Below are 19180 nucleotides of genomic sequence, written 5' to 3'. Positions count from 1 at the left end.
CTGATCCCTTTGTTAATAGCGCACTTAATGCACGGTCTAGATTATCATTACTGTAGTATTTAGCACCATTTGAAGACAAATACACACACATACACTTCTACAAAACATATTATAAAATTAGTCTATGTATTTTGGTGTAACAAATAATAAAAAAAAACACGTTCATAACTACCTTAGTCCGACAGTACGAAGTTAGTGCCGATGCCTAATGCACCGTTAATAACATGCTAGAGCAACTATTTTTCATCCTGTATGATTTTACATAAAGATTATTCACAAAAGAAACAGATAACAGACTGGATAACAATGAAAAGTTCACAGAATGAATCAAAGTTGTAAAATCTTTGACAGTGGATTCACTTGGTTCCACGGGAGTGAAGCACTTCACAGTGCTTCATAATTCACAACAACAACACCACCAACACCATCACCACCTCCAGCTGCTAGTGCAGACGCACAGCACAGTGATATAACAGAGCATGAAAACAAGAGCTCTCCCAGTATTGAAACGCAGGTAAACGGAACGGTTAACCGCGCGTGCATTCTGTGTATCCACAGTCAGTATTAAACAAAACGGTATTCTATAAAATACTGTAACAAAAAAACAACACCATGACTTCACAAACATGCTTCTACAAGCACTTCTTTGTGTGGTTGGGTAGATTCCAGTGCTGTTCCCTTGTTTTATTTCAGAATATGTAATAAATCGAGAAGTGGGTTTTCATTGATTTGTATTTGATTTACACGAGATCAATGACGTTGTAATGCAATCCCGATTAATAACAATACCGCCCCTTCTGTCACACCCCACTCCCCTGCATCTAATACAGTATTGGCTACGAATCAAAATTAAATATTTTACAACACTGTTAATCCCGTTAAACCTGTTTTTTTTTAATTGTTATTGAGGTGTGGAGTTGTATAATTGTCTGGCATGTAACAGCGGTAGCCTTTGGACATTTTCTGCGGCAGAGTTGTACAGTATGAAGAAAGTAAAACCTCAAAATGAATAAACAGAATTTTTTTTTAAAAAAGCGGAGTGAAAGCATGGTTAAAGCACAAGCAAGTATAGTAAACCGAACGCATACCCGAAAATGCGTGGGAAATACATAGCATTAGCACTGCATGAACCCACTAGTATTATTGCTGTTTCTTTTTCGAGCAATACACAGGTACACAGCAGCCAGCTTGTTTAGCACCAAGTCAACCCTTTGATGTTTTTACAAGCAGACCTGGCTTTACTGCAACCTCCTTCAACGTGAGGCTGCTGGTTTGCACAATGTTCCCTTTTAAAAGCGCGTTAGTGCTACACAAATAATAAAAAACAAATACAGTAACAAGTAGGGCCTATGCAAGCTGTACACGATTATAAACTCCCCCTTGTAAAATTTAATATTTTACTATATATGTATTTAGTCATACGCATCCAAAAGACAAGTCTTCTCTACTTAACTGGTATATTATAAAGTTCAAGGTTAACTTTATAGGTTCACTTGTCTATTGAAGCAATACAAAATGGACATTTCTAAATTAAAAGAAACAAATGCAGGTTTACGGGTTTTTTTAAGAAATAAAACGCATCCACTGAATTTGAATGACACAGTTACTCGAACACAGCGCATCCCGACAAAGGAGCTCCAGGAGAGAGACGAGAAGAGATCTCCCCGTAGCGCGCACGCACGCACGCACACACACACACACACACACACACACACACACTGTGTTTAAATTACTTCAAACCGTCGCATTTACAGTCGTGTCCCCCCAAGCAAAACGCATGACTGCAAAGTTTTGAATGTTACAAAAAATATCATCTAAAATATAACAGCCAGCAAGAAGTGATTACTACACAAACAGCGAGGAAGGCTTCAATAAAGCCTTGGACAATGGCATCCACGTCTTATTCTCTCATCTAATACGTGATGATGTATTTATTTGTACAATTGGTAAAGTTTAATAACACGGCGCTGCAAAAGTATTAATGCAAACCAGCGTCCTTATGTAAATAGTAAAATTCCTATTGACTCCGTTTATAACCCTCAGCAATGATGCTTTTTGGAAAGCGCAGCGAAAGGACCATGTGCTTTAGCAAAGCGTCTCCTATTAAAAAAAGAGATAAACACAACAACCACAGACACATGGCTACACAGTACTGAGGCAAACCACTGAACCGGGAAGAAAATGCACAGCAAACCCACTAGCTACACCACGGCTGTGAACGAAGCAGATCTCAACTGTACCTATAAAACTCACAAAAAAATAAAAAAGACCCCCGTTTAAAACTGGGATGAGCTGATTCAGAAACAAGCGGCAGCCTCCACAAACGATTAAAGTTTGCAATTATTAATCACGCATGTTAACTTTACTATCTTGGTCTGCTTTACTAGAAACGTAGCTGGTCAAGCAAGCAACCAAGACTGAACCCGGCACGTTTCCAAGGTCTGCCCGGTTTACTACCATGAAGTGTGCGGTACTCACCCACTAAAGCGGTCAGAAGTAATCCGAGTGCGCCACAAGACAGGTAGCAGCGTTTGGAAACCATTTAAGCACCTTGAAATGAAATATTAGGATACAAAAAAAAACTGGTCAAAGCGAAAGAAACCAACAGCTAAACCCTTATGTCCCCAGTTATAAGAATTTGTGGCTCAAGGGGTCGAGTGAGCTTGCGCCATTTTGCACATCTATCAGCATCTCTTTCTCTCTCCGGTTCTCTAGCAAACACACATTAACATTGTTGCTCTTTCACACTGCAATCAACTAGGCAGGCAGCTCCCTCTCTCTCTCCTCCCCTCCTCCTCCTCTTCTCTTTCTCTCTCTCTCTCTCTCTAGAGGCCCCGTCTGGGGAACAAAAGAACTGACCATCAACGTAAAGACAAATGTTATATATCTGCAACAACCGCCGTATTGTATCTGATCCGTGCAGGACAGTGACGTACTCGTATCACCAAAGCATGATGTAGCTGTGCAATCTATGCACTGTAACCTACTACAGCGGAGATGAGAAGAACGCTGTACCTTTTCTCACTGTTTAATAGTAATATACTGGGAATAGGCATTTGGCATTTAAAATACTATTATTATTTAAAATCAGAAGTCTCCATTTATTTGGGAATTTTGTTTTAGAAATATGTTCAAGATAAATACAACACCCTTGTGTAGCCTAGAGAAAAAAATGAGTTGCAAGTGGTAATAAATTGTATAATTAATGATACCCATCCAGCGCTCTCGACATTAGGGATGGGGAGCAGGCACTAGTCACTCCCCGCACTTGCGCCTTCATTTTGCTGTTGGCCTCCGGCAAGACAGGGTCGTTGATCAACTATACAAGTCTAATTAAAAACACGACTTTGACATCCCAGGATCGAATAAGGTGGCTGATGTGTGCCTGTAAAGGGGAATGTGATTGACGTCTCAGCAACACATTAGCTACTACGAGGTTTAAAATAGAATTGCAGTAAATAACGTGTCCAATCCATTTCAAAGTGCAACGCACAGGTTAATCGCACCTAGTCTGCATCTTATCTTTGCGATATATCCACCATAAGGGTTTTAATATTCAAACAGTAAAGGGGGGGGGGGGGGGGTACTGCCACCAAACCACGCAACTGAAGAGCACCACCTAGCGGGTCGATCGCAGTGGGCACGCACAGTACCTCATCATACTCTTCAGTTTGTACATTTCCCTGGATTACATATCCAGACCTTCAGAGGGTTATTAAAGTCTTGTTTTACCGGCGCGGCTGTGCTTTGAAATTCTGCATTGTTAAAATAGAACAACTGGTGTATCGAATAATACTGATAATTAGTATTTACAAATAAATTATTATTACATAACCCCGTGTATGTTATCACAATGTCGTTTTAGCGGCGGTGTCTACGAACCACGGAGATTAAACACCTCGTTATCTTCTTTTACTGTCCATTCGATTGGGTGTACCCAGGTTTCTGCTGTACGCAGACATGCAAATTAATTCAGAAGCGCCCTCGAGGTAACGAGCAGCCAAAAAGACAAGTGTGTAATTAATTAATATAATTATCAACAAGGTCAGCGGCGCATCAGTGTGTCTGTGAAGAAGATGTACATCCCTTTGAGTCAAACGAAACAATATGAAAATATGGAATAATGGAACTGCTGGTTATTACGCTCTCATCTTCAGCTAATTAGCTACATGTGTATAGCACATCAACACATAAGCCATTATATAGAGCAATTTAGAGAATTTGTTAGAAAACAATGTAAAGGTTATTATACTCCTGGTAAAAAAAAAAAAAAAATACATAGAAAAAGATCCATATATTCACCAGTATCCAATCGATCACATTCAAATCTAGGTAACACTTTATATTAAGGTGCTGTTTATCAATGTTTTATAAATATACAATAGATGCTTAACAACTATGTCATAGTGTTAATAAAGCATTATAGATTGTTTATAGCCATGCAATAACCATAGAAGGAATTACATTTAAACATCCCAAAGTATAATAGGTGGCTAAAAACTGTCACCTTTATAAAAAGGTAATTTCGTCTATGGCTATTTCATGGTTTTGCATGTGCCAGAAGACCGGAGATTTTTGCGCTTTGAATTCAGATAGTAGAGGGGTGTCAGAAAGAAATGTAAAATGAGGAGCAATTTAAGATACAACTTCTAAAAAATGGTTGATTTAATCAACCTATACTCTGCCTAGATAAGCCAGGGGGCCTCGCTCTGGAACGCATCAACCACCTATCCATGGTTACTCCAGGATTATCCTTAAAAACAGGTGGTTGATGAAATCCAGAGTCATTCCCTGTTGCTGTAAAAACAGGGAGTAGAAAACCCAGCTGTGGCTTATGCCGGCCGGGTACAGCGTGATCAAATCAAGCAGATGAACGTTTCAGCGAGTGCCTGGACAACAAGCTCCACTGGGCTCGGTCTTGTGCGATGCAGATCTATGCAAAGTGGTCAAGGATTGGAGAAACAAAGGAACAACATGAGCCTTTGTTTCAATATGCCAGCAACACACCTCTCCCAGTGAATGCTGGCTGCTGTTCCCTGGAGCGCAGTGTCCTTGATTTCATATTTCTCCGACACTTTTACAATTGAGATCTGAGGATTCCGTTGGCATTTGTGACAACCAATTCCTTGTCTGTTGTTTTACCGTGGATATAATTGCTATGCGCAAGCAATGCTCATTTTGTTGTGTGACAGCTGGATTCTGGGTAATCTTCGTGTTCCTTGGAGTTCGCTACACCTCCACAGAATTAACTGCTGGTTTTACAGACCACCATTAGCTCTCACCTTGGATTACCTAAATTTACCTTAAGAAAGGTACATCTAGTCCAAAAATGCAAATCAGGGTCTGGGGAACTAACCGTAGCAGTTGCTGCTGTATCTGGGAACATAATCATATATCACTTCAATGAACCAACAGTATCCTTTTAGCGCTTGAGGAGCCCACTCACCTTGTGCCGAATCCACAGAAGCTGTGATGCTTTGTGCTGCAATCTACTGGGAGCTAGGAGAAGTACATGTGACCTGTGTACATAGAGATCAGTTTGGAAGATAACACAAAAACATGATTACAAAATGCATCAAGGATTAAGTGGTGACATGCTAGTGTCTAGCACACAGCAACTAACTCACATTCCCCTGCAGTGCCTGCATCTTTGAACTTTCATTGCTTTGGAATCCTAGTCAAAGAGGCCGGCTAAATACAGGGTCTCCAGTGTATTCTCTGAACATAACAATCTGTTTAGATATCAAGAGACCTTCCCGGGTTTTATCATGGCTCCATTTTCACCTTTTTTGATGCCTGATATTAGAGGCCAGTGGGTAGTGGATGGGGTAAGAATAGCTAACGCAGAGTCTGCTCCAGTGACATGCATACGCCTTGATCACTGCAGTCTGAGGCTATTGTTTGTCTTCTCTGCGGCGGCAGTTGAAAATTAGACCTGAATGCGAGTGCTGAAGAGTGACCTGCTGCTGGAGCTGCTCAGGATTCACTGCAGAGCAGAGTGACAGCCCTTCATCATCTGAGCTGGGATGGATCAAAACAAGGAAATGCAACACTTGCAGCATTTTTGAACCCAGGTCTTGTCTGCTCTGTAATCGATGGACGTGTTAGATTCAAGTTGAGTTTAAAATAAATGCCTGCAATATTAAAGACTGCATGTGTACAAACACGTGTAAATGAAAAGAGACTACAAATACCTTTTGATTATTAAATAAATAACCTTACACTGTAGTTCCTAGTGTATTAACACAAAACCAACATCTATATTGCACATATATATATTTATATATAGATAGATAGATAGATATATTTCTAGTAATGGTATAACATTTAGACTACATTTCTAATTAGACTGATGGACATCTTAATTATGGTGTCACAATACCACCACCATGAATAACACTGTATCCTCATGATTTTAGTTTTGATAAGACACCCTGGGAAGCGTTACGATGATCAGAATGTACGGTTCAAACCTTCACCCTTTGCTACTAAATTACCAGGATATTGCACCTGCACTCCTCGAATCTCTTTCCCTGTCATGCAGACTGTGCTGATACAGAGCACCACAGTGACAGTGCAGGAGAGGTGAGAGCTGTCCATATGTTTGTATTAATGAAACCTGAAAGCAGAGACCCTGCCTCTTGTCCAAGGTCAAGACGACAGTGCAGACTATTTGAAAACCCTTGCTGTGTGTGTGTGTTTTTTAGTAAGAACAAGGGGAAAGTCATTGTGGATTTGAGCATGTGACTGCTGCGGACCGCCTGTTCCGATATCGACAGGGCTCTGCCAGCAAAGCGGATCCCTCAGCTGTATACAGATGTTGTTGTTTCCGACTTTCTGAACAGAAATACACAAAGCTTAACTGACACAAAGCTTCTTGTGGTGAGCGTCTTCACGGGGGAGGGAGAACGTGTTCACATGCCGTGTCCCCTGGCTTTGCATGGCATTCGGCCGCTTTCAGCCTTTGTGTTTTCATGGAAACATGGGGCTTCACTTTTTCTCAGTCTATGCACAGGACCTTAGGTCTTGATCTTAACTAAGCAGTTTACTCTCAGGTTGTTACCTTTGTTCTAGCCTCTGCTGATCTAAACCAAGGGGCTCTTAACATCGTTGCCATACATTTAATACAGCATCCTCCGACACCAAAACACACCTCAAAGACTCACAGTATGCACAGTTTAAGACCGTAGTGTTACTAATCCTGGTACACTAATGACATTATCATAATCTAACCGGTGCCTATACTTGGGAGGTCTGCCCCATGTAGATCAATTGAATAGATGCCAGTCTTCCATAACCTCAGTCCATTAAGTCCTGATTCACCGTACACCTTTAGCATAACTAACACACAATGCATAATGACTACTCGCAGCGAAAGCATAGTTTCAATACAATCTGATGACATGGTAATTGAATCCAAATCACTGGTGCTCCAGGACTGGGCAACACCTGTAATTACATATTAGAACTAAAATATCTTCTTAAATTCCAATGATGCTCCTCTAAAGAGGCTTGTTCTGGCTCTCACTGAAACAGATTGACTTTTAGAGTAAAGAGTGTCCGTCCGTCTGTTACCTCCATGATCTTGTTACTTCATTATTTTTCTCCACCTGAACACATTGATAAAGACTTCTCATCAGTGTCTATGTTAGCAATTTGAACGGTGTAAAGAGAAATGTACAACATTACATCCTCATACTCATTAGATATATCCCACACATTCTTACAACCCAGCAGGCAAAGTGACCCCAAACTCCTGTATGTATAGAAAGAGGCAGAAATACAATTTAGCAAGGAAGTAGAGGAACCAAAGCATGCCGGCCCATCGCACGTGCAGGACTGCCTCTTGAATCTTTATTACAATATTTATTTACAGTAACCCAGTGGCTGCACTCAGTACCCAATGTGTGTATGCGTTTCACAGCTTGACAGTTCAAAGTGTTCAGTTTAAAAAGGAGCAGTGGCACACGAGATTCAAAATATGAACAACATCAGAAGCAATTCATTCATCCTGTAACATTTCCTTCCATCTCTGTACCTGAAGAGTAGCAGGGCTGAGCATGATGTCACTTCCTGTAGAGCACATCATGACAAAAAATGTACTTCAAATAAAGCAATTCAATAACATGCTGCAAGAACAGAGGGCCAGTAATGAAAAACAATCCACCTTTTTCACATTAAAAAATCATACAATAAGTATAAGAAATTCACATTCGTCCACCTTTAATTGAGAAGTTTCTAAAACATTAGAAACCATGTTGTGTTTGAGGTTCTGCTGAGTGACACACACTGCAGAAAGTACAATCATGTTAATTGTATTAGTCATGGAAAGTACCTGATAAAATACAAATACAGCAGCTTTTGAAATATACAGAATATATTATAAAAAAAAAAAAAAAAACTGGAAGTACTTACAATCCAGAGTGTGGGGTGACTCGAAGCGCATCTACAGTACTAAGAGGATTCTTATCTGCGAAACACTGTAAAAATCTAGCGCCATTAAATATACAGACCCATAAACAGACCGTACTTGAACACTTGAAATAAGAGAATTCTTTTGAAAACATGAAATCATCCGTCTGAATAGAACGCACTGCTCTGGGGGCACCGGAACTGATGTTTACAGGTAAAAATACACATCTACATTCAGGAGTAGCATTTCAAATGCAGCAGGTTTTATTACCAGGCACAGGTATGATCAGCTCCACTGAACAGACACTTTGATCTCAGGCTTCAGCTCTTCGCCAGGCAAGCAAACAAGCTTTCAAATACAGTGCCGGCGGGGGACAATTACAGACAATGAGAGAATGAGCAGCTGTGTACGATCAATCCCACCTCCGTTTCTATACCCAATTTGAAATGCCCACCAGCGGCCTCTTTCCACTCACCCAACCAACCAGCGCAACAGATGTTACCAAGATACTGAACGCTGGAGGCTCTGCCTAGCAAGTCTGAACAGTAGGGGTCACTGAAAGCCCCCAGCCAGTATCGGAAACTCTGTAGGACCTGGATTGGAACCAGCGAGCTCCTGATCGGATGACTCAGCCAGAGCTACAGGCAGTACTGCCTTTATATGCAGGTGTAATTTAGAGCCAACAGTAAAACAAGACACCAACTGACAACTGACCAAAACGCATTAAATTCAAAGCATATTTCTCTTATTATACAGTTCATTTTGTTTTAGCGTAATTACGATACTGGATTTTAAAAGTCAAAACACATAATTTCTCCACTGTAACTTTGTCACAACCACACTTCTCAATCGACTCAGCCTCCATTGACATTGGAGGTAAATACTGTAAATGTTCAGCCACAGAATTTAGTATTATGGGTAAACGTTTTCAGTCCCAAACTTTCCAACATAGCTGCAACTGAAGCTAAAGAACCAAACACTTTTTTTCTACGCTACTTGCATTTTATACAGAGGTAATGACGTGACATCATTTTCAACAATATAAAGCACCCCCTTTTACTCATTTGAGGAGAATCTGTGCACATTCGATACAGGTTGTGTGGTATATACAAGCTGTGCAGTATACTTGGTTATAGTATTCTATACAGTGTTCTATACAGGTAGTGTACAAGAGGTGTTACCGCAGGATCTTAGTCATGTATATTAAACACTGGGTGCACCTTGTCATTTCTATTGCAGAGGTCAAGCTTTTTCATAGTGTTTTTTTTCTTCTTTACAACAGTTTATTCCCTACAGGAAACCCAGGTGAGATTTTAGTTTTCCCAGTTTTAGAAAAGGTATTTAAATGTGCAGGGTTACTCAATAAAATTAATAACACAAATTATTAAAACAGTAAGAAAATCTAAACCCGAGAAACCAGGTATCCTACTTGGAATATCAAAATACAGAATGCTGCATACCTGAAGAAAACAATAAAAGCAGATCTGCTTTTCAGCTTCGAAAAGGCAGATGGGGTGTAGTGTGTATTTGGTAACTCAGATGTAAGATTACATAATCCACAATCTGCAGACAGGTGTTCTGTAACACGCACACGCAGGCACACGCAGGCACGCGCACGGTGGACCACATTCATAAAGAGGTTGTGCATCGATGCATTTCATGGCAATGTGCGGTTTTAGTTTTTTGTTAAAGTTCGTTCTTCATTCTGTGCAGGCTCAGATAGCAAACACTGTCAGATAAGCATGTCTCCATGGCATTGAGAGGCATGGTTGTATTGTTTGCTGATAAACACTGTTCAATTGCAGGTCAGTAGGTATTTGAAGCCATTGACTGGACTGTCCAGCTCTTGCACCCTTGAGCAGGGCAGTTTAGGCACCGCCTCGATCGATCAATCGATAGATAGACAGATAGTTTGGCTTGTTATCACATTTACTCCATGCCTGGTATTTAAATATTTAAATTGGATCAGGCTTCCATTGCTCCAGACTAGCAGTACAGTATTTAAGGCTGTACCTGTTCCAGTGAATATAAAAACTAATAGCATACCTCCAAAATACCCATACGTGTATAGGGTAATTATCTCAATCCTGTCGCATACTGCGATCTGTAATTGTTACAAATCAAATACTCATATTGCCAAAATGAAGTTCTGTATGCACACAAACTTGCAAACTTGCAACTACTTGACCTGATGCAGTCCCCTCATTTCTTCTTTTTTCAGCATCAGGATTATTTTAACCCCAATTCAACAGTAGTTATTTATTTTATTTTTTTTTGCTTGTTTAAAGCATACGTGAACATTGCAAGATAGCCATGTTCAGACACCCTAGTTCCTGTGCATACCAGTAATACTGCTAGTGTATATGGACAAGTGCTAGTTTGCCTTTTGTCGTTAGCCTGACTTCATTCAAATCCTAGTTTTATGATGGATTACAAGGTAATTTTCTATGAAACTTGACTAATGTTGTGGCTAATGCAGAATGATGCTGTAGAGATTAATGACGAGCAGAATTCATAGTTGAATTAGCAACAGTATCCCTGTATCTGCACCACACAAGTAGAAACAGATACCTCGCATTAATGAAGGCATCAGCTGAAACAATGTAGTGTTTTTTGTTTTTTTTCCTACCTCAGAATTTCATTTTTTTTAAGTTACGGATCATCATTACATGAGGCTAATATATAAATTTCTTTGCATATTCCTATAAATAATTCATTAGAGTTCAGGAAAGAAAATAAAAAAAGGTCAAATGGTAATTTGTTCTGCACAGCAGCAATATACACACACGCACGCGCACATAGGCACGCACACGCACACACGTGAGAAATTGAATAATGAATAATAATCCACTCTGATTCATACACAGGCTACGCTGCTCCATTTACCCCATGATCCTTTGCGATTCCGCCTGGCTGAACAGGCCTGGGGAGAACCCTGAATCCTCGACATCGACAAAAAACTTAAATACTGTAATGTGCGCTAACAAAAAACGAAGCAGGGAGTCCCACAGGTTTGGGTTGGCACCTCTAAAAATTGTTCACTTCAATTGAAAATTCAAGTTTGGAACCAAGGAACCCAAAGACAGTTTCCAGCTAACAGATCAATGCAAGTGCCATCCGGGGCACTACAAAGTAATCCTTTTATTGCCATGAAAAAAGGCAGAGATTTGCACTCTCTCATCCAAGCAATTTAAAAGAAAAAGCCCCTTGTTAATAACATTGGTGGGGTCCTTGTGGGATAAGCCCACCGTTTCTCCTTCCGTCACTACCCAGGCATTATTTACGAGCCAGTCAGGAGATCACAGGCAGAAGTTAGGGGCCGAGCGATAACTTTTCTCTTTGTCAGTCTTTAACTCCAAATCTACATCCTGCTCCTTTTAACGGTGTTATTGCTCATTTGAGGGCCGTTTATCTGGGATACAGCAGGAGTGAAAGAAAGAAGTCAAAATTACATAAAATGGGGGAGAAAAAGGCATTTAACAACCAGTGCAAAGGTTGTCTCAAAAGAAAGGCAGTGCATCATTTTAAAAACTGTATCGAACTACAAAAAAGGAGTAAAACTATTCTTAACAGACATGAGGTAGTTCTGTTGTCTGGGAGAAAAAAAAAAAAGAGAGAGGAGAACGTATTAAAATGCTATTCTAAAAACACACACATTACTTGACCTTAGAAAATGAAACAGAAAGTAATCCCAGGAAAACAAATATATTGACGCTGTACCTAAAATACGAGGCACTAGAACCCAATGCAAAGTCCAGGCTCCGTTCCTCACCCACAACTTGGAAGAGGCTCCGCTGTAGTGAAAGTTGTAAGAGGCACTCATAGAGGGCAATAAAGGGCTGCTGCTTCAGCCACTACTGTGAGTTATTGTGGTTGTGTACACAGAGACAACTGAACTCATTGTGACCATGGGCGAGCTGAAGAGCGTGTCACTGCGTACATGCATTGTGGAATTCACACTTTAGGAAGATTGCAATCTTTGTTTAGATTCAAAAGGTACTCTACTGTATGGGTGTACCCCGTAAAGTTTAACAAATTCCTTCAAGTGAGAGTGGCAATTACTGGCGATGGTCTTTTGTTACTGTGGATTAAAGACAGGCTTTGGTGATGTTACAGGATACAGGTAATAAGATTTAAGGGAGATTGTAAATTAAGGAAATACTAGCGTTGGAGATAGGTGCTTTTCAAATAAATAAATAAAGTAATGCATTAATAATAACTTGGGTGATAATATTGACTATTTCTATGTAATATTAAAAAGCGTCAATTTTACTCAAGCAAGTAATATATACATTAATATCTACCTGTAGTTGGTGTACAGGTAAACCACCTGTTCTCTACAGGCTTTGGTTAAAACAAACCATATAATAAAACCGAACTGTGTGTGGGCCGTAAACGGGGCTGCACTTCTATATTCCGCCATCGTAATGGGAGGTTTGTTCATGACGGACAAAAACTGCAGTGCAATACATCATAGTTTTGCCTCTATGTTCCACACCCAAAGCCTTGGTGTTGTGTGCTGACTGCAATCACAATTGAAAATGTAGGCTGCTCCAATCAATTAAAAATGTGCATGGTTGTGTGGGTGTCACGACGCTACAGAACAAAACACATGACACATGCCTTCTAGCTCTCCCAAGACCAAAGTGACTTTGAGTTGCCCATTCAGTGGTTACGGACACAAGTGGTTGTTGGTTGTTGAGGTAGAGTTTATGATACCAGAGCTAACAAACTGCTGGGGGTGCTCCTGTGGGCCTCTGGGGAAAGGCTGGCACTTTGCTGGCTGACAGTTCCTGTTGTCATGCTGAAGCGAGTCAGTGTCTCCGTTCTGCAGTGAGCAGTTGTGTTCCTCGATGCTGTGGAAGCCGTTGGGAAGGCCGTGAGCATCGCCCGACTCCGGCTTTCCTGGCTCCTTCCTGTTGTGGCTCAGCAGGACAGGTCTGCCCCTCTCTCTGCCTGCCTCGTTGCTGTCGGCAGTGTTCTGATTGGTCAATAGGACGTCGCTCTCCTCTTCCTCCACGGCCTTCCCATCATGCCCCTGTGTGCACTGCGCGGGGCCCGCCCCGTTTCTGTCAGACTCGGACAGTTCTGAATGCACAATGACCAGCGCTTCCATCTGATGGGTGCCCACCAATGGTGTGGCTTTATTCTTCACTTCACTCTGTTCCAAACACAAAAACAGACAATATGAATGTGTTTATGTGTGTGTATGTATATTATACAGTACTTTGGTTACATTAAATGTAGTATGTATTATTGTTACTACGATGCAAAACGTTCATGCATTTATGTCCTGTAAACATGCTATTGTAAAAACAGACACACGTGATGGGACTGGCCTACTTATTCGTGCACAAACCACAGTACTTTCAGGAATTCATAACGACCTAAAACACTAGCAATAGAACACAAACAATGCAAGCAAATCGGCCAGTAACTGTCAGCAGTGACGCAATAGGAAAACAGATGAATATTTTTAATTTGTGGATTTTAATAAAAGGTCAACATATCTGTGAAATACCAATCTGAAGATACACATGGGAGTCTATAACTGTCCTACACAGTGATATAAGTACACCCAGCATTGAACTGGAGCAGATTCTATAAAGCATTGTACCGGGCCAGTGAAAGGCATCCATCTATCCATCAATGGCGCTGAACAGGACAGGACAGCTGTGACCTCCCTTAGTCTAAGGTAACTGTGGGTCATTTTCAATTCCCTGCAACACGATTGCATGGTTCACCTGGGAATAATGACCCTTATAGGCAGAGTGACCTGGGTTTACTGTATGCTGCTGGCTCTCAGGAATGTACGGCCAAGGTCACGTCATGATTAAATGCCTCCAAACTGACCCATGCCTCCAAACTGACCCATTTGGAAGATCAAAGCCACCAGCTGAAACTTTAATAGGGAGTGCACAAAAACAGAACATGCACGCACACACACACACAGTTAAAAGGCTGATCATTCTCAATATCACAACCTTTTCCCTACCTTTATTGTATTGATTTAGCACAAAATCCAATCTACAAACAATTTAATACTGCCCTCTTCTCAGAAATGCTACCAAATTCGGTGAACAGACTCAGGCCTGAAGCGGTACAGAACTGTTGAGGGTATTAAAACAGGAAAGAGGTGACGGACGACCTCAAAACAGTGGTTTTGCCCTTCTTTCTGACTGACATCAACACTCCTGAGCTGGTTGCTCACAAATTGCTTTCGAAGAGCTTTGCTAGAAAGACGGGGGTAGAATTTTATTAACCCTTGAGGGCAGGGACAAAACTAGACCCTCTCCACTCAGCTGAGTCCCAGTGGGCTGTGCAGTTTGTAATTGAGGAGGTCGCACGTCGTGTCTGAAAGGGCTAGAGGAGCTTATTAAACACCAAAGCCCTCTCGCTTGTATAAGAAATAACAGACTTTGCTTCATTTTTGTTCTGTTCCCTCCCTTTACCAGCACCAAAGAGGAACTAATTCACACCACCATTCAGTACAGCACCTAACGTAGTGGGAGGAAATGGACGGATTGATGTTCTAAATAAAGAAAAAAAAATAGTTTTGACAAAGATGGAGACATTATCTGCGGCAAGGATGTGTTTAAGGGCCTTTCCTAAGAACACAGATTTGACACCTCGTGATTTGAAGGCTTACATTTTTTAATTTGACTCGCTTTCTCCTAAGAGTTCGTGAACAGCAAAAACAAAAATGTGTTTTCTGTCGGTTTACAAACTGATGAGCAATTATTTCTTTAACCCTTTAAAAAGGTACAAGGAACATGCGTCCCACAAAATAAATGATGCACACTTCCATATTTTTGCAATGAGGTGCACAAAAAAGGGTTTAAAATGTACTGACAGGTTGGATCTGGTCGTCCAGATTGTCAGTTTGAGTCGCTCTCAAATGTATTTTAAAGAAGAAACCGTTTGAACATCCGCTTGTGGGGTTACACTGGTGTCGCAGGGGAATGTTTTGTTGCATCAGCATTACTACATTTGAATCGTGATGCTAATCAGATTGGTACAATTCATATACTAATCATTTTCTTTGTTTAAATCTGTTACTAGCAGCTCATTCAAATTCACTCATTCTAACACCTCTTTTTCAGTGGGGGTGGTTGCTGTACAAACAGTGCTTGTCAAATCCCAATTAGCTTTTAAAAACACAGTGCTGTCGTAGCGTGTGTTCACCTAACACACAATCCACAAAGCAAGCCTGAGAACGTGGGCTGACAAAGATTATTAACAGGAAAGTGAACATCAAAACAGAGGCATTCATCTCTGTGACACCTTAAACAACGGCTAAAACTGTCCATTCCATTTTTCAAATACCCCCCCCCCCACATAATGTTTTTCAAACACACTATGCAGAGAAGCGTCAGGGTGATGCTGGCAACAAGGGAGTGTCAAAATCACTTTTAAAAAGTAAAACAATAAACAAGTAAACTGCCGGCTGACTTTTTCTTGGTTGATCTTGACCCCACACTTCACTGAGAAGTCTTTGTTTCGTTACATGAAGGAGACTGACAAACATCACCAGGTTTAAACGCTCTATTAAACATATTATTTAAATGTAATTTGAAGTACTAATTAATCATTTTATAACATTAAAAGACAGTGGCTATAAATTCTCATTGACACACTTGTCTAATTTTATAAGTAAGCTTCTTTTTTAGTTGCTAAAATCAATAGCCATCAGTTCTCTGGCAAAACTTGCTTTGAATACCCTATCTGCTCCTCACTTTCAGATTGCAGTGCCCTAGTTCTACTTCATTAGCGCATCCATTGACCTGAGCCAGAGTTATCGATCCTCACGATCATTTAAAAAAACACTTCAATTAGGTCACATTGATGACTCCTCGCCTCCAGCGAGAGCAAGCAATTCGTCTGCAAGCAGCTAATGCCTTTTCTTTCTAGGCTAAGAATGCTCCAATATAGGAAAAAGTACCCTGCCAGGTGCCAATCCTGCGATTAAGTAAGAGGCGGTCAGCACTGCCAGTGGAAGGGATTGATGCTGGTGTGTTGAATGGTTAATGCAGTGCAGTAGATTCAGGGCTGACTGCAGGCTCTCCCTCACCTTGTTGGACTCTGGAGCCGGTGTCTGAAGCAGCCTCTCCATGGCCGGCTCGCTCGGGGGACCCACCGCCCCGTTAGTCACCGCCGGAGATCCCTCTGTGATGGTGTCACGGTAGCTGGTTATGTTATTGGCCCAGTTGCGACTAACCGACCCATTCCATGCAGGCTGAGGACAGAGACAGCGGCTTCAATTAACTGGAAAACAATCCGCGCTGGCACCAATGTTTGAATATTCTTTCATTTTGAATTAGCTGGAAATTAAAAGAATAATTACAGGGATGGGAATAAGACTCCTATTGCATAGCAGTTCTACCCATTCCAGGTTTTAATACGAGCTTGATTAGCCAGTGGGTATAGGTGAAAAGCTCAGGTGTGTGATTAAACTCACAGTAAAACCAGTTCATTAGTACCATGTCACAGTAAATTCTCTAGAGAAAAATCAACCTCGAACCTCATCAAATGAGCTATGAAAGAAACAGTATCCCTATCCATACAGATACTAGAGTTAATATATAAATGCATTCATTTACTTAAACTGTACCTTCCAAATAACATAGGCTCTGCTAGTGAAATGTTTTCTAAGAAAACAAATGAAGGTCACATATTCTGAACCTCTTCACGGCATAAAACAAATGAAACAAATCAACCGCCTCACTGAAAATGATTAGTTTGGCACGCACTCATTTAAAATACAGCACATCCAAATTGTTCTTTGATTTGGTAAATTGTAGGAATAAGGCAACTGCAATTTATGCAGAGAGGATTACACCTCTTGTTCACTGCAATGTGTAAATTAGAGATGCTAGTTAATGAGATAACTAGTGGTAGGCACACACACACTCCTTGTCATATTCCTGTAGCTTCCAGCTACTCATTCACTGATCACTCAATGTATGTCAACTAATCAATTAACCAAGCAATTGCTATCAATAAACCAATATTAATCAATTACCAGTAATAACATTTGGAAATTAGCCAATATATCAATTACACATAATCAACAGCGGTTTTGGGTAGCAGGTCATTATTCTGGGATTGGTGTGCAATGGTAAGAAAGGTTGGCAGCTTCATTTTTCTTATTGATTTTTTCAATGCAAAGCCAGTTTGTACAGTGCAGTGCCTCCTTCACAGCTGTCAATGGGTTTTGCTGGCCCTGCTTTTGACCAAGTTCACACTTCAGAAACGGCAGCTACATCAAAGCAGAGCAGCGGTGTGGAAGGTTAGCAGACATCGCTTTCTTCAAGAGCAGCTCAAGTAAAAGTGAGCCTGGATAGGTGAGCCCACATGGAAATGTCACTGAGCACAGGTAGATTCAGAGTAGAAAAGGCAGGATGCATCACAGCACTGCATTCATCTGTGTTGCCACCTGGCCTGAAAACGACACGTTTCACTAAAGCGGTGTTAGCAGGCAGGCCGACTCCGCTCATTTGGTCTGGCGTGTGAAAACAGAGCCCTCGGTTAGAACACCTGCTGCACTATGCAAAGAATCAATCAACCAACAAACAAACCAACTAAATCAATCAACCAAGTTATCAACCAATCACACGCACCCCGAGTCTGCTTGGGGCCCGGCCTTGACTTTAAAGCACAGTGAGTGGACACACAGCACCAGTATGGTGCGTGTGTGTGTGTGCGAGTTTGAGTGTTAGAGAGTGTGTGATTGTGTGTAAGTGTGTGAGTGAGAGTGTGAGAGTGTGAGAGTGTGAGAGTGTCTGTGAGTGAGAGTCAGGTACCAGTACCTTGAGCTCGATGTGGAGGCTGTCTTCTGCCAGGCTGGTTCCCATGAGGCTTTGCTCCTCGGTAAGCTCAGTGATTTCGGTCAGTGGCAGGGAGGTGTCCTCCGGCCACGGTGACATCAGCGTCTCGAGCTCGTGGCAGTCGTGGCACTCCAGCTGGGTGGCGGGGGCAGGCCGGCCCTTGCGGTACAGAGAGTGGGGACTGGTGGAGCTGTGCAAGTCTGAGCCCTGGGGAATCTCTCTGCACGAGGATAAATATCCAATTACCATCAATCAACCAGTTTGTAAGCACACACAGAGTAACTAATCTCTGACTTTATACCTGCAGCAAATCTGTGCAAAACAATCTGGATTGTGCAGAAAAAACGTAACATTCGGTCAATGTTTTAAAACAAGGTGACAAGTATGTTTGTGATCGTGTCATATATACAAGATAAATCAAGTTAGTTTCAGTCTGGTACACAAGTGGTGCGTGTTACACAGTGCATGTGACTCTTGAAGGCAGCTCATTCATTATGGGATGTTTGCAGCACAGTATCTCACAGGTTTAAAGCAGTATTTGCTATTTAAACTCCAAAGGCAATTTTCTTGCAATTAGATTAAATTGAATGCACATGTATAGTGTAATGCAATACAGACAAAGAAAAAAGTCTTACAAATAAATCTAGTTAACCTTTGCTATGAGCAGCTGCCAAGCCAGCTCAGCAGATGCTGTTGTCTTTCTCTCAGAGGAATTAGGCTCTATAGCGAGCCCCCATCCTCCAGTATGAAGTGACTGGGTTACTGGAACAGGTTTCTTCAAATTGAACGTACACGAAGGAGTACATGTTTCCTCTTTATGAGGAAGCACATGAAAAACACATTCTCCTTACAGCTTCGGCCAAAATAAACACATTTCCCATGAAGAATGGAAAAGAAGATGCACAGGACCTATTTGAAACATGTCTCAAAGTGTCCTGGT

At 41.2% G+C, this 19180-nt stretch overlaps 2 protein-coding genes across 3 annotated transcripts in view; both read right to left on the bottom strand.

The window, feature by feature from the left end:
* The window catches only part of LOC117429301 (immunoglobulin superfamily DCC subclass member 3-like), a 63460-nt gene extending 60591 nt beyond the window's left edge, over positions 1 to 2869 (bottom strand). The window contains exon 1 of the mRNA XM_058999028.1: positions 2479 to 2869. Coding sequence (XP_058855011.1) covers positions 2479 to 2542 — 64 coding nt within the window. The 5' untranslated portion in view covers positions 2543 to 2869. The remainder of the gene's footprint in view (positions 1 to 2478) is intronic.
* Positions 2870 to 7786: 4917 nt separating this feature from the next.
* The window catches only part of LOC117964298 (immunoglobulin superfamily DCC subclass member 4-like), a 57999-nt gene continuing 46605 nt past the window's right edge, over positions 7787 to 19180 (bottom strand). For both annotated transcript variants that reach the window (XM_058999026.1, XM_058999027.1), the window contains exons 18-20: positions 18223 to 18460; positions 16485 to 16649; positions 7787 to 13574 (exon numbers count right to left, since the gene is read on the bottom strand). In XM_058999026.1, the coding sequence (XP_058855009.1) occupies positions 13086 to 13574; positions 16485 to 16649; positions 18223 to 18460 (892 nt within the window). In that variant the 3' untranslated portion in view covers positions 7787 to 13085. The remainder of the gene's footprint in view (positions 13575 to 16484; positions 16650 to 18222; positions 18461 to 19180) is intronic.

Source organism: Acipenser ruthenus, chromosome 24 (assembly GCF_902713425.1).
Source record: "Acipenser ruthenus chromosome 24, fAciRut3.2 maternal haplotype, whole genome shotgun sequence".
Lineage (NCBI taxonomy): Eukaryota > Metazoa > Chordata > Actinopteri > Acipenseriformes > Acipenseridae > Acipenser > Acipenser ruthenus.
Note: the sequence above shows the minus strand (reverse complement) of the source record. Positions and strands in the feature narration are given on the sequence as shown.